Source organism: Thamnophis sirtalis, unplaced genomic scaffold (assembly GCF_051295495.1).
Source record: "Thamnophis sirtalis isolate CommonGarterSnake01/CBP01778 unplaced genomic scaffold, rThaSir2_p1.2 scaffold_3, whole genome shotgun sequence".
NCBI classification, from domain to species: domain Eukaryota; kingdom Metazoa; phylum Chordata; class Lepidosauria; order Squamata; family Natricidae; genus Thamnophis; species Thamnophis sirtalis.
The window spans coordinates 118,896,659-118,910,440 of record NW_028261383.1 but is presented as its reverse complement, the minus strand read 5'-3'; the positions used below and the strand labels follow the sequence as shown (position 1 = coordinate 118,910,440).

The 13,782-nt window shown below is 37.3% G+C and overlaps 1 protein-coding gene across 1 annotated transcript in view; it reads right to left on the bottom strand.

Moving 5' to 3' along the window:
- The window catches only part of QTGAL (queuosine-tRNA galactosyltransferase), a 141,290-nt gene that overhangs the window by 112,791 nt on the left and 14,717 nt on the right, over positions 1-13,782 (bottom strand). Inside the window, exon 5 of the mRNA XM_014065834.2 lies at positions 3,328-3,393. Coding sequence (XP_013921309.2) covers positions 3,328-3,393 — 66 coding nt within the window. The remainder of the gene's footprint in view (positions 1-3,327; positions 3,394-13,782) is intronic.

The window sequence follows — 13,782 nt, the reverse complement described above, 5'->3', positions numbered from 1 at the left end:
GGGAACAAGACAAATAAAAAAGATAACAAAAACAGACATCAAAAGCAGTGGTTTTGCTTACAATATAACATTGCACATAGTAAGTAAGTAAGATCTTTATTATGGTCAAAGACCAGCAATATACATTTGTCCTTACACTATATTAAAAATACTAACATTAAAATATAATTAAAAGTATTTACATTAAAAGTGGATAATAACATTATGGTCCAAAGATTGTTAAAAGTATGTCCAGATAATTGGTACAAGATGATACTATACTGTAGCCAATTTTTTTCTTATGGACATTGCAGCAGCACAGAACTTTGCCACTGCATACGTGGTAACCGGGTTAGTGTCCTGAAGGAGAAAGCCTAGATAAAAATTGTCTGCCCTCCCTGGCAATCTCTCTAATAAGGGGAGAATATATGCAGACCTACAAGCTCTGTATAGCTCGCAGTGTAATAGTACATGTGAATTATCTTCTACTTCTCCTTTACCACATATACAAACGCATTTGGCTATAGGTGTTCTCTTATACCTGCCCTGGAGGAGTGCTGAAGGAAGAATGTTAAATCTGGCTCTGAAGAAAGCTATTCTTTGTTTTGGAGAGATCAGGTCATTTAAATATCTTGCCGATTCCCACACACCCTGTTTGATTCTGTCCCTACTGTGGAAAGGCAACCTATTTAGTTCTTCTTGGAACTCCATGTCCCTCATTCTATTGATTACTACTTGCTTTGCTTACTGAAAGCCTAGGGACATTAAGAATAATGGTGAAAGCCCATAAGAGCCTAGCTTGTGATCAATTGCTTGTTTCCAGGGGGAAGGGAAATTGTCAGTCAACACTAGTGGGGACAGTCCCTCTGGAAAGAAATGCATTTTAAGCCAATAAATGACCATCATCTTCCAGGCTCTTACTTGAATTTTTTGGCATGCCTGTCTCAATTCTTAATTGGGCATTTGGAGTTCCATTGGGAGCAGCTAAGATGGCTCGCAGGAATTTTGTTTGAATGGTTTCTAGCAAGTCTCTCTTTGCAAGGATTCCTATTTGTGCCCCGTAAACAATTTGTGCCAATGTTTTGGCCTCAAAAAGTTTTAAGGCAGCAGGTACTAACTGACCTCCACCTGTATAAAAGAAATGTTTGAATGTTTAAAACAGAAAGCTTTACTATAAAACATTTCAGTTGCATTTTAGTTTATTGTAATGTTGCCTCCAAATGAAGAGACTAAGTTTGATAACACTTTGGATTTGCCAGATAAGAAACAATGATAGGAAGACTGTAGGATGCCTATTTGTTTTACAATCCAAACAAGTCAAGATGGATACTTTCATTGTATATATTCCCATGCCATCCTTTTTATCTAAAAGCAGAAAGCACTGAGAATCGGGCAACAAACAGGGCAAAAACAAATAAAATACTTATTAGAAGAAAGCAAATCCATTACAAGGACAGTCTACCCAGGTCAAGCATACACAAGACTAATTTAACAACTGCTACAGTTGTGGACCCTGCAAGCCACATATTTGTTCAATTCCATCTTTTTCTGTCATCTGCCTACTATGCAACATGTTCAGACAAGTGAAATGAGACCTAGGAAAATATGAGCTCATATGTGTCTACATGCACACCTATCTTTTATTTACAAGAAATAAATATACACACTCAACTCATTTTAGAACATAGTCCGCTCGGGATTTCTTTGACTATGATGCTGCCAAGTTAGACATGACAATGTTGTGGTACAAATAAAGGCCTAAAAGTTAACTCTAACAGTTTATTTGTGTTGTTTTCATTCTGGTTTAAAGAAAAAGAGAATTATCCATTTGGCCCAGTGGTGGGTTACAACCGGTATGCCCCGGTATAGGCGTACCAGTGCCTGCCAGGAGCACCAGGTACCGTTCTAGTATGGTGCTCCGGAGGGCCCACCCATCCGCCTGCGCTCCTTACCGGTATTTGAAGTTTTTGGGGCTTCCGTGCAGGCACACGGAGCATATGGCACCTGCACGACCCTCTCCTGAGCAGCTGGAGCATTGCAGGCGGTAAGCATGTGTGCACGCACGCTGTGTGCATACATGTGGTGGGCACCCCGCCCTGTTGCACTGTACCGGTTGCAACGGGATCTGGAATCCACCACTGATCTGGCGTTATCCTCTTTCAGCCTCCCCAAAGATTCTTTGCTTTGCTACCTTTCTTTTTCAAAAGGACGCTTATGGAAAACAAGTGCCAAACATTTTAAGTCAGAACATATTGTAAATGTATAAAATTGAAAATGAAATTGAGAATTAATCATAATAATATATTTTCTCACATCACAAATCTATTCCCACGCCTTTTTTAATAAGAAAGCCCATTCACTTCAAAAGACAACTTCTTCATACTTGTAACTTAAACAACTACCTGAAAGATGCAGCAGAATGAGATCAGTAAAATAACTAAATGTTATATGGTATTTTATGATACTGCTTATTGAAAGTAATCCATCTGTAGTGACTACATGTGTTGGCAGTTATTTTGCCAAACTGTCTCTTTCACAACATGGTATAACTGTAAAAAGTTTTACTCCTCTGCAACTTGCCATACATATCTGAGAATTTCATCTGGTGGGACCATAACATACTCTTTTACAAAAAAAAAGAGCTTGTTTTATTTTCTCCTTATCCAGCTTTTACACCCCTTTCACAAGAATGCCCAATCTTCTCAACCTAAACCAATCGAAAATAAACAATATTAAGAGGGTTGCTTACAGTTGCACTAAGAACACAACCTGACTTTGCAGAGTGCCTTCTAAAATTAATTACACACATATACAGAATAAAATAAAAGAATGCATACACATACAGAATAAAATCTACCCAAACCAAAATGGTTATAATTTCATCTAAATTCATTATTGGATTTTTTTTATCTGCAACTCTGATAAGTGTTCTACTTTAACTAAAGGATTTTATAATTACAAACTCTGTAATTTAGCAACCCACCAGTTATTTAGGTAATCCACTAGAAACCTCAGTTATACTATATATGGTAAGCTGTAGTAAAACTTATTAGTTATCACATGTTGTTCTATTATAATCTGTAACAATCTTAAATCATAATTTCTTTTTCTGCATCCAGTTCACTGTAGGATAACGTTCCAGTTAATTTTACTATATAGCGTACTTCAAACCTGAACTCAGCCATGTATTTACCAGGTACAACTAGTACACTAATACTAAAAGTACTTCTTGTTTGACAATGGCAATAGGGACTTATGTCACTAACAACTACATTCCAATATGGTCAATGTTATCACAGAGATTTCCAAGCCTTTATGTTAAAAGTCATTGCAAATGAAAATACTCACACTCCTTGGATACTTAATATTAGCTTCCCGTTGCAGCCTTATTCTCTGTGGCATCATCACATCATCCTGTAATAAATGGCATTCATTACTGAATCAGAAAGAGAATCCACCTGAAACAATTAACTAGAAAAAGCTGTCAGATTAATCTTCAATTTTCTACCTTAAAAGTCAAAATTACAAGGACCCAGTAGGATGCAAGCACTGGAAAGATTCCAGATACAAAATTACTTGAAAACTGTTGCATGGCCATCACAATATTAAGATTTAAAAATGATTACAATTTGAAGTCAAAAATCAAAACTTTAGACATGAAGCGTACTGCCTTTTTCTGTGTTGTATTGTTTAAAAATAATAATACAAGATTTTATTTTAAACCATGAGAAATAATATAAAATGAGAAAGATATAACATTGGTGCCTAAATTACTAGCACTATTTTTCTATACCACTTTTTATCTAATGATAGCATACCGATTTATATCAACAGAATACAAACATAAAAGCATTAATTTAAAAATTAATGGAATTAAAAGCTGTGTTAAAGGAAGGAATATTTTGTATAAGACCTAAAATTCCCCACCTGGGTAAACTAGCATATGTGAAAAATCTAGCTTATTTGGGAGCCGTTTGCCATAATTATTTTTAATGGGGAACCCTTAGTAGAAGAGTTCTGCAATAAAATTTCAAATTACTCCAATATTCCAGTTTGTACCACAAGCCTCCTTAAATTTTGTAACAGAGAAAGAACAGCATGCATAAGTGGAAAAAGATAACAAAGATGAGGACAATAGTATAAAAACAAATAAGCAGCCAATGCACATTGTAGAAATAGGTGTACTATAGCATTAGTCTTCCATCTGCATGCTAAGTGGACAATGGCAGGACATATCCACAAAAAGCTTACCACAGTAATTTGGATGAATGGTTGCTATGGCAAGCAATATTGTAGACAGGAAAAGTTGAAATTAGCAAACCAGGTAGAATTAAAAATAGGATTTCTTAGTCACTATGCAGAACCAGTCACATAATTATCTATGTTTCTCATCTTTGCAAAGTTTGATGGATTTATAAAAAGGTAAACTCATTTTCACTAGTTTTGCCATTGTTTAAGTGTTCACCAAATGTGTTGATATATAAATGACATTACATGGGAGAAGCATTTTGGGGGATCACTTCAATCTTTTCCCCACATCTCTTCACCACCCATATATGTGAATCCATCCATGAGGGTAATTCTTGCCACCAAAAGGTTGCCACAACTCCACTACAGTTATTTTAATTCCTCTTACAAAGATGGACCCAGGAATATGCTCTCAGGCCTTAATCTCACCTTGTATACTCTCTTTCCTGATTCCAACAGAATGAGTCCATAGACTTTGTGGCAATCAGAAAGTGACCAAAAAGATCTCAGGAATGTAATAAAATGTAGTTTTAATAAATGTGTCCTGGTTTATTTTTCCTTAATGGATTAAAGAGAATGGATTAAAGAGGAAAATATTATTGCACTGCTTCAACTCATCAGAAAAGATTTTGACTGCTATAGCAGATGTAATGTTGTATGGAAGATTCTGACAGGAAGTAAGCTATCAACACTGCCAATTCAGTACAATCAGAGAATGATTCAGAGTATTTCGGTTTAAACCTGCTCATATGCTTCAAAAAGTGTTGTTCCAAAGACGATTAATGTCTTCAAAGGACTCAAAACTCTTGCAACAGTTATGTCAGGAATATTTTTTTCTGATTTTTCATTTGTGAAGATAATAAATCTATTAACATTTGAGTAAAATTTTAAACTCATTCAAATTAAAATTAAAAATTTGCACCTGACTTCAGAATGTGCACCTCTTATTTAGCTAAGAAATAAATTGTTAATATGCCTCGGTACTAATGATCAGCAAAAATAAACAAGTCATAGTTTTAACTGAGCAATATTAAAGAGCTAAGAACACTAGCAAAAATGAAAGGATATTTTTACTTCTCTCTTCAGCTATATAAAAAGTAACAGAGATGCTGAGTCTTAGCTTTGCATACATACATAGATACAAAGGTTCTAGAAACATGATAGCAGAATATTGTTGAATACAGATTAGTTTACCACGAGTGGGGAGGAGGAGATGGATATTGGGCAATAATAAGTAATACAATCCAGAATTTGACCATTTCAGTCTACTACTTGATCCTACAAAATTTGTAGAATTTATAAAGACTTATCAACATATATTTCCCCAAATGTATTTCCACACAATAACAATGTAAGCTTTGCCAATGGTCTTCTATGTACTTCATCTGTCCATTTTCATTTTTTATGCTTTAGCTGTAGCATGTGAATAATTATTTTGTGATGTTTTCATGGTGGAAATTCTGACAAAATCCCTGTTTCTTATATATGGTACAGAAAGGAGGATCTTAACCTTCTATATATGGATGTCTAGTGCTGAAGAAAGTAACCAAAAAAGTTTAAATAGCCAGAAAATACTTAGTATCAGCCCCTAATCTGAGGGAAAGAGATTAAAAGACTTTGGAGCCAAACTAAACTATTGTTTTTCCTTCTTCCAGGGAGTGAATGGCCTTGAAACTAAATCAATACCACTGAATACCAAACACAGAGAGTAATAAGATAAGGAGAAAAAATCTGTGCTCGGTAGCTCCATGTAATTATTTGAAGGTTAAAGATAAACGAAAAAAATAAAATAAAACAGAGTATCAAATGTAGAAACGCTGGTTATACAGTTAAATGTCTTTCTCTATTGAAGATGCACAATGACTTTTCAAAAGGTGTCTCAAGAAGATGATCTATTTATCTGACCATTTAAATATATGATTATGAGGAGACAGATTATTAATACTAAATAAAAGATAACACTAGACACACTAGCATGTATTCAATGGACATACATCAAGCAACAAAGTTTTGTAGAACTCATTTTGAAATTGAAAGGATTTCAATAAGCCTTACTTTAAAAGCACTGTGCTACATAATCTTTTTTTAAAACCTCATTAATCAGGTTATTCTTAACTGAACAAAAGGTTGTAATATCCATTGATCACAGGATTTAAAATACATCTCACACACTTATATATTTGTGCTTTTCAACCCACTTTTAAATATATCAGTGTACTGGAGATTTTGCCCTCAACAGTCCATCTCCATTTTCAGTTTCTGATTTCAATCAATGCAGTTGTCAATGCAGACTGTACATACTGTATGTTAGAACAAAAAAATGCAGTAATGTTACTGAGACAGAACCTAATACTTTAATAAATATTTAATGATAATTCTTTTCTACATAATAGAAAAACTTGTATTTTAGCTATTTAAAAACTCCCTTTTTATGACCCTATAATGCCTGAATTTGGGGAAGAGTTGGGGGTGAATGGATGGAGATGACCGTTTACTGATGGATATCCTTCCCGATGTCATACAGAATTATAGCAGATATTTTTCTTTATGTCCTAGAAGAGAAACACCTACTGATACCTAGCATTGAACTCCCAACCTTCCAAGCGGGAGGTGCGCATCTTCACCACTAGGCTACCACACCATTCTTGACTTTATTAAATACTGACAAAATATGAGATTGGCAAAAAAGAATAACAGGAAAATATATGGCTGATCCTGCCCTGGACTTCAGAAATATAAGCCAGAGCTTGAAGACAGTATCATGTGAAAGAAACACATATTTTTGAAGGATAGTTCTCTGTAAAATGCAATCAAAACTGTGGCATAAGAATTTGACTTGAATTTAAGTAAGCACTAAATAATAAATAATAAATCATCTCTGTTTCAAAGCTGAAGAGCCAGCGCTGTCCAAAGATGTCTCCATGGTCATGTGGTCGGCAAAGCCATGGAGACATAAACGCCGAAGGTGCACAGAATGCTGTTCCTAATTTTTTACTTACATTTTTACATGCTTTCAAACTGCTAGGTTGGCAGAGGCTGGGACAAGTAACGGAAGCTCACTCTGTTATGCGGCGCTAGGGATTTGAATCGCTGAACTGTTTACCATTCTGATTGACAAGCTCAGCATCTTAGCCACTGAGCCACTGCATCCATATTTTTATTGTACTGTGCTCTATTCAATCGTATTGTCCATACAATTCAGTGCACAACATAAAGACTCTGCTATCAGCTATGTTGCTTTACAGTCGAAGTACAGCATCTTGCAGAAATATCAATTAACTATACTAAAATAATTAAGAGACCTATTCATTTTATTTCTAATAAAGAATCTAGAAACTTAGGTTATACTCCCCAAAAAATATGCCACTAAAACTAAAGAGGTACTTAAGCTAGTTAAATATTGTTTCTGTTAAAAATGACGTCATTCAATGGAAGGAAATTATCATAAAATTCTAATAAGCCAAAATGATCCAAGGCTGATTACCAATTTTTATCATGCAGTCCATATTGCAGAATAGTATTTCAGTTAAATTTTAAAAAAATCCCGCACATTTACAATATATAAAAACTCCCTCTCACTTTTTTAATAGTTACAGTTCCCAAGATCCATATTCAGACACATTCTACATGAGTGACACCAACATTTTATTCTAGATAATTCATTGCCAACTTAGAGAACTGAAAGTGATAAGTAAGAAATGTACATAAAAACAATCATAGACAAAGTTAAATTTCACAGTTGGTAACATATGTTTTCATAAATTATTGCATAGTATTAAACTGTTTTCAACAAGAATAGAAAGTAATTCCTAGATGTGTATCAATTTGAGGAATGTTTCTCTTCTTTCTGTACTCTTAAACACGGAAAGTAATGGGAAGAACATCCATTTCTTTAACAACATATCACATGTTTAACTTATTGTGGAAAAGTAACTCTTAAAACATTGTGGTAATTCAAAATTCTTCTACTAAGCAAATAGAATAGAGAAGGGGGAAAGGCATGGGCTCATTGATGAGTTCTTGTGCTGAAGCAGATTATTAGCATTTGATTGGGAACAGATTTGGAATGGTTAAATGATAAAGCAGAAAACTGATTCCACATATTCCAGTTCAGCGGCAATCAAATATATTTAATTCTGACAAAAGTAGCACTGTAGTGGGGGTTGCAAAGTTCAGTTCTTTTGGACAAGTGTGTAACATTGGGGTTCCATCAAACATTACAACACTGTTTTCATTATCTGCTATGCAGATAAGAATTTTCAAACGCATAAAAGTAAAGAAAAACATACTTCTAATTACTACTTCTACAATACTTCTCAGTTTTTGAAAGCAAATAAACACATTGCTTACAGGAATATGGTTGTTGTTTCACCAGAAATATTGCATATTGTATTGTATAGACAAGCAGAGAGTTTGCATATTGATCAAATGAACACCCTTTCTCATCTAAGACTTTAATTACTTGTAAAACATTTCTATTGTTGTCTAGTTCATTACTATATCTGCACCAAGGAAAAAATAATTTTAAAAAAATCCATCATTTCCATTTCCACTTTAACATAAATTGTTTATTTCCCAAGACAGACATTGTCCAAGATCAGATATAACATTATGTCTGTGAAAGTAACAATGTTTTAAATCATGATTTAACCTTTCACAAGACAAAAATTGACAGTTTTTGTTCAATAAAAAATCAGAACATATAGTTAGTCTAACCATGGAGAAAATAAGACAACTGCACTATTTTTGACTACCAGTAGCAATTTGCAAATTATGTAGAAGCCAGTGAAGTAATTGCTTCATTCTATAAATATGATTATATCTGTGCATGTTGACATTTTCTGTATTTTCACTTAAAAAAACTGAAATAGCTTTTTACATTTTTGACTTCTACAAAATATTATTTCAAATATCCAAAAACTGCCTCCCAAAAACTGGGAAACTATCAGATTAGATTTGTATTCAGCAGCTTCTTAAACTATAAAGTTCATCTAGCAAAATTACTGTTGCCATAGTAAAGAACAATTAATATTGTTCAAGCATTTATTGTAAAAATAGCTTGCTTTAGTTGTTTTGAAGTCTTTTAAAATACACATATGTTCTTAATAATGCATTTGTGTATAAATTGAATATTCTATCCCCTAGTAGCATGGGCACAGCTTCTGACTGAATATCCTGGATATTTTTTGCTTCATCAGAAATTTAAAAATTTAAAAAGTTCCTTCCACTTTTCCCTCAATTCAATGACCAATACTTTCTCTTTCAATTTTCCCCATATCAACAATTATGGAAAGCTGGATAAAACACAAAGACCGGCCCCAAATCACACAATGAGCTTCCAATGCTTTGATTGGACTTGAACCTGGGTATTCTTGGCCTAGTCCAACATTCTAGCTATTTTGCCATATTGACTCATTCTTCTCTGCCTCAATAGATCAGAATTCAATTGGTCTTGTACAATTAACTCTGTGCTTCCTGACACTAGTTCTAATTCACCAAGTGCTTCCTGCAATTAAAATCGCCTGTTCCTTATTCATATTTTGAAAATTAGTAAAAACAGTCCGGAAAATGGAATCATGGCAACTGAACTTATTTTTTATGGGTTTAAGACTTTTTTACTACTCATCCAAGCAGCTTCTTCAGTCTGAACAAGTTGACTCAGCAGAGTCATGAGTGAAGAAACTGCTTGGAAAAGCAGCAAAACATCTCAAACATAACATAAAATAAGTCCATGATTCTATTTTGCAGACAATTTTACATGGATGACTCAGAATCTTCATCGACATATAGTAAAAAAACTAGTGTTTCTCCAAAGAACATTTAAACAAGAACAACAAGACTGGTAGTAAATATGAATCTAGCATAGGTGCAATTATATTTGTTTGTGATAAAATCTTTTTCATTTGGGAATTCATTTTCTTGTAACCTATCATTTGATGAGGTAACACACAAATATGATAAATAAGGAAATGCAAATTATAGAAATATCTTTGTTATTAATGCATTTTCTCCACAGCTCAGGGTCATTAATAAGTATGGTCTCACAGTCAAACATACTTTGTTTTGATGATGTTATGCTAACTCAGTGTTTTTCAACCTTTTTTGTGCAAAGGCACACTTTTTTCATGAAAAAAATCACGAGGCACACCACCATTAGAAAATGTTAAAAAAATTTAACTCTGTGCCTATATTGACTATATATAAAGTAATTTTCCCACGGCACACCTTACACTATGTCACGGCACACTAGTGTGCCGCGGCACAGTGGTTGAAAAACACTGTGCTAACTTGATAGCCATCAAGACAAGAAAGGAGAGAAGAAAAAACAAGAAAAAATAGTCAAATTCATGTTTTGGGTAAAGCAAGGATCATAGGACTTAAGCAAATCAAATACCTCTTGTTATATATTCAGAAGCAAAATAGCAGAATGAGTAAGGATAAATTAACAAAAAAGATGTTCTCTACTATAGGAGAAAACAGAATTGCTTCAAGAACATTCATCACTTGATGGATGGCATCTCTTTTTGGAACAAGTAGAGTCTTGGATTTTAAGAGAGCTAATTTCAATAAACTTAGAGAGAGCTTGGGAAGAATTCCATGGATGAGAATCCTCAAGGGGAAAACAACTCAAGAAGCTTGAGAAATTTTGAAAAATGAGATTACAAAAGCCCAGTCTAGCACAATACCAATGAAGAAGAAAAATAACAGCTCCCAAAAGAAACAAGCATGGCTGCATAAACAATTCTCTGACAAATTGAAAGACAAAAAGGATAAGTATAAAAAGTGGAAAGAGGGGGACATAACTAAGGCAGAATATCAGCAAATAGCCTGAGCCTGTAAAGATGAAGTAAGGAAAGCTAAGGCTCACAATGAAGAAAGGTTTGCCACAAAAGTAACAAAATAACAAAAAAAGCTTCTTCCAACATGTTAAAAACAAGAAAAAGTTTAAGGAAACAATTGGTCCATTGTTGGGAGAAAGTGGCAAGAAGGTGACAAGCAACAGAGAGAAAGCAGAACTATTTAACTCATTTTAGACGCAAGGCATCTGTCTTTACACAATTATGCTAGGTGACATTCTTCTCACCTTCCCAGAGACTCCACTTCAGTCATGAGCCTCCTGGAGTGGGTGCTGCCCTGCCGGTTTATGTGGGCCTTTGTTGCAATGTTGTCTGTAGGTAACAGTACATGGCGACCCACAATCTGCGCCGAAAACCATCATAGGGCAATCCTGACCACTCAGCTCTAGCCAATTTATGCTTTGCGCTGCCTCCCTCTGCAACCATCTTCCTTGTGTCAGCTGCCCCTGGCAATGTGCTCCCCATCCATAGAGACTGGCATCTGACATGACTATGACTCTTTCGGGTTCCTTGAACTGGTACCTTTTCGCGACTGCAGTCAAGTGCCACCAGTCGAGGGAACACAGCACTTTCTGAGGAGGACAAACCTGTCTGGGATAATTGCTGACCTTTGACTGTTGCATCGGCAGAGGAACCACTGTAGTTCCCTGGCATGAACTCATGCCCAGAGAACTATCTTCAGGCAAGAGATCATGATGCCAAGAAGCTGTGATAGTTTGACAATCGGTACTGATTTGGTCCTCCTGCACAAATGAATTCTATTCTTGAGATTGCATAGATGGTCTGGAGAGAGGAACACCTGGCAAGATATCGAGTCTATAATAGTGCCGAGGTGTTGAATTCTTGTGGTTGGCTCGAGATGATTCTTCTTTCGGTTAACCAAAAAGCCATTGTCATTGTAGAGTCCATATGTCTCTGGGCTTGGTCGCGACTCGAGGACTGGATGATGATGTCGTCCAGGTAGCGTATCGGACACAGGCGTATTGGACACATGCGGAGATGAGCCGCTCTTGCTGCCAGAAGCTTTGTGATGGTCCTGGGCACTGACGAGAGGCCGAAGGGGAGTGCCCTGTAGTTTTTTCTTTTAGTTTTATTTGTCATTTATAGGCCGCCCTTTTCCCTGAGGGGACTCAGGGCAGCTTACAATTCGTGGGAAGGAGTGCAAGACAAAACATAAAATATGTGAATAAATAAAATAAAGCAGTAAAACACAACATTCATTCAACATTCGGGTGGGGCGGATTAGAATCTTATCCCCAGGCCTGACGGGATAGCCAGATCTTAAGGGCTGTGCGGAAGGTCTGGACGGTGGTGAGGGTACGAATCTCCACGGGGAGATCGTTCCAAAGGGTCGGAGCTGCTACTGAGAAGGCTCTCCTCCGCGTAGTCGCCAGTCGGCACTGACTGGCGGATGGAATTCGGAGGAGGCCTAATCTGTGCGATCTGATGGGTCGAAGGGAGGTAATCGGCAGAAGGCGGTCTCTCAAGTACTCAGATCCACTATCATGGAGGGCTTTATGGATGGTAAGTAGCACCTTGAAGCGCACCCGGAGATCAACAGGTAGCCAGCGCAGCTCGCGGAGGATAGGTGTTATGTGTTTCAGTTAGTGCAGAACGCGGCCGCGCGAGTGATTGTGGGTGCACCTCGGTTCACCCACATAACACCTATCCTCCGCGAGCTGCGCTGGCTACCTGTCGATCTCCGGATGCGCTTCAAGGTGCTATTAGTCACCCATAAAGCCCTGCATGGTAGTGGATCTGGATACTTGAGAGACCGCCTTCTGCCAATTACCTCCCTGCGACCAATTAGATCTCACAGATTGGGCCTCCTCCGTATTCCATCGGCCAGCCAGTGCCGGCTGGCAACTACAAGGAGGAGGGCCTTCTCAGTAGTAGCCCCGACCCTTTGGAACGAACTCCCCGTGGAGATTCGTACCCTCACCACCGTCCAGGCCTTCCGCACAGCCCTCAAGAACTGGCTAGCCCGTCAGGCCTGGGGATAAGGATAGCCGCCCCTCCCGAATGATGAATGTATGTTGCTTATTACTTTTATTATATGTGTCTACGTCATTATTTGTATTCCCCCTCCCTGATTTTATGTGAGCCGCCCTGAGTCCCCTCAGGGAAAAGGGCGGCATACAAATGTTAATAAACATCTAAACAAACATCTAAACAAACAAACATGTGGGCGAATCGCGGTGCGCCCACAATCACTCGCGCGGCCGCATTCTGGACTGTACTGGTAATGTCTCCCATCGTAATGGAATCGTAGGAACCTTCTGTGCGATGCATGGATGGGCATGTGCAGGTAAGCTTCTTTCAAGTCTATGGAGGTTAGCAGGTCCCCCTGCTTTATGCAGTCCAGGATCGACTGGAGGGACTGCATCTTGAAGTGCTTGTAGGCCAGATGTTGTTTTAGGCGCTTCAGGTCCAAGATGGCCCTCCACTCCCCTGTGCTGTTGGGGACCAGGAAGAGAATGGAATAGATTCCACTCCCTTCCTGGTCTGTTGGAATGGGTGCTACGGCTTTTATTTGCAGCAGGTGTTGAATCTCTGCCTGCATGAGGGACCTCTGGAGGTGGTTTTGGTGGAGGGGGGCAACAGATGAACGTTCGCAGAGGGAATGTCAGAAATTCTAGGACAAGAACCCTCCTGATGGTGTTGAGAATCCACGTATCCATGGTGATTTCCTCCCACC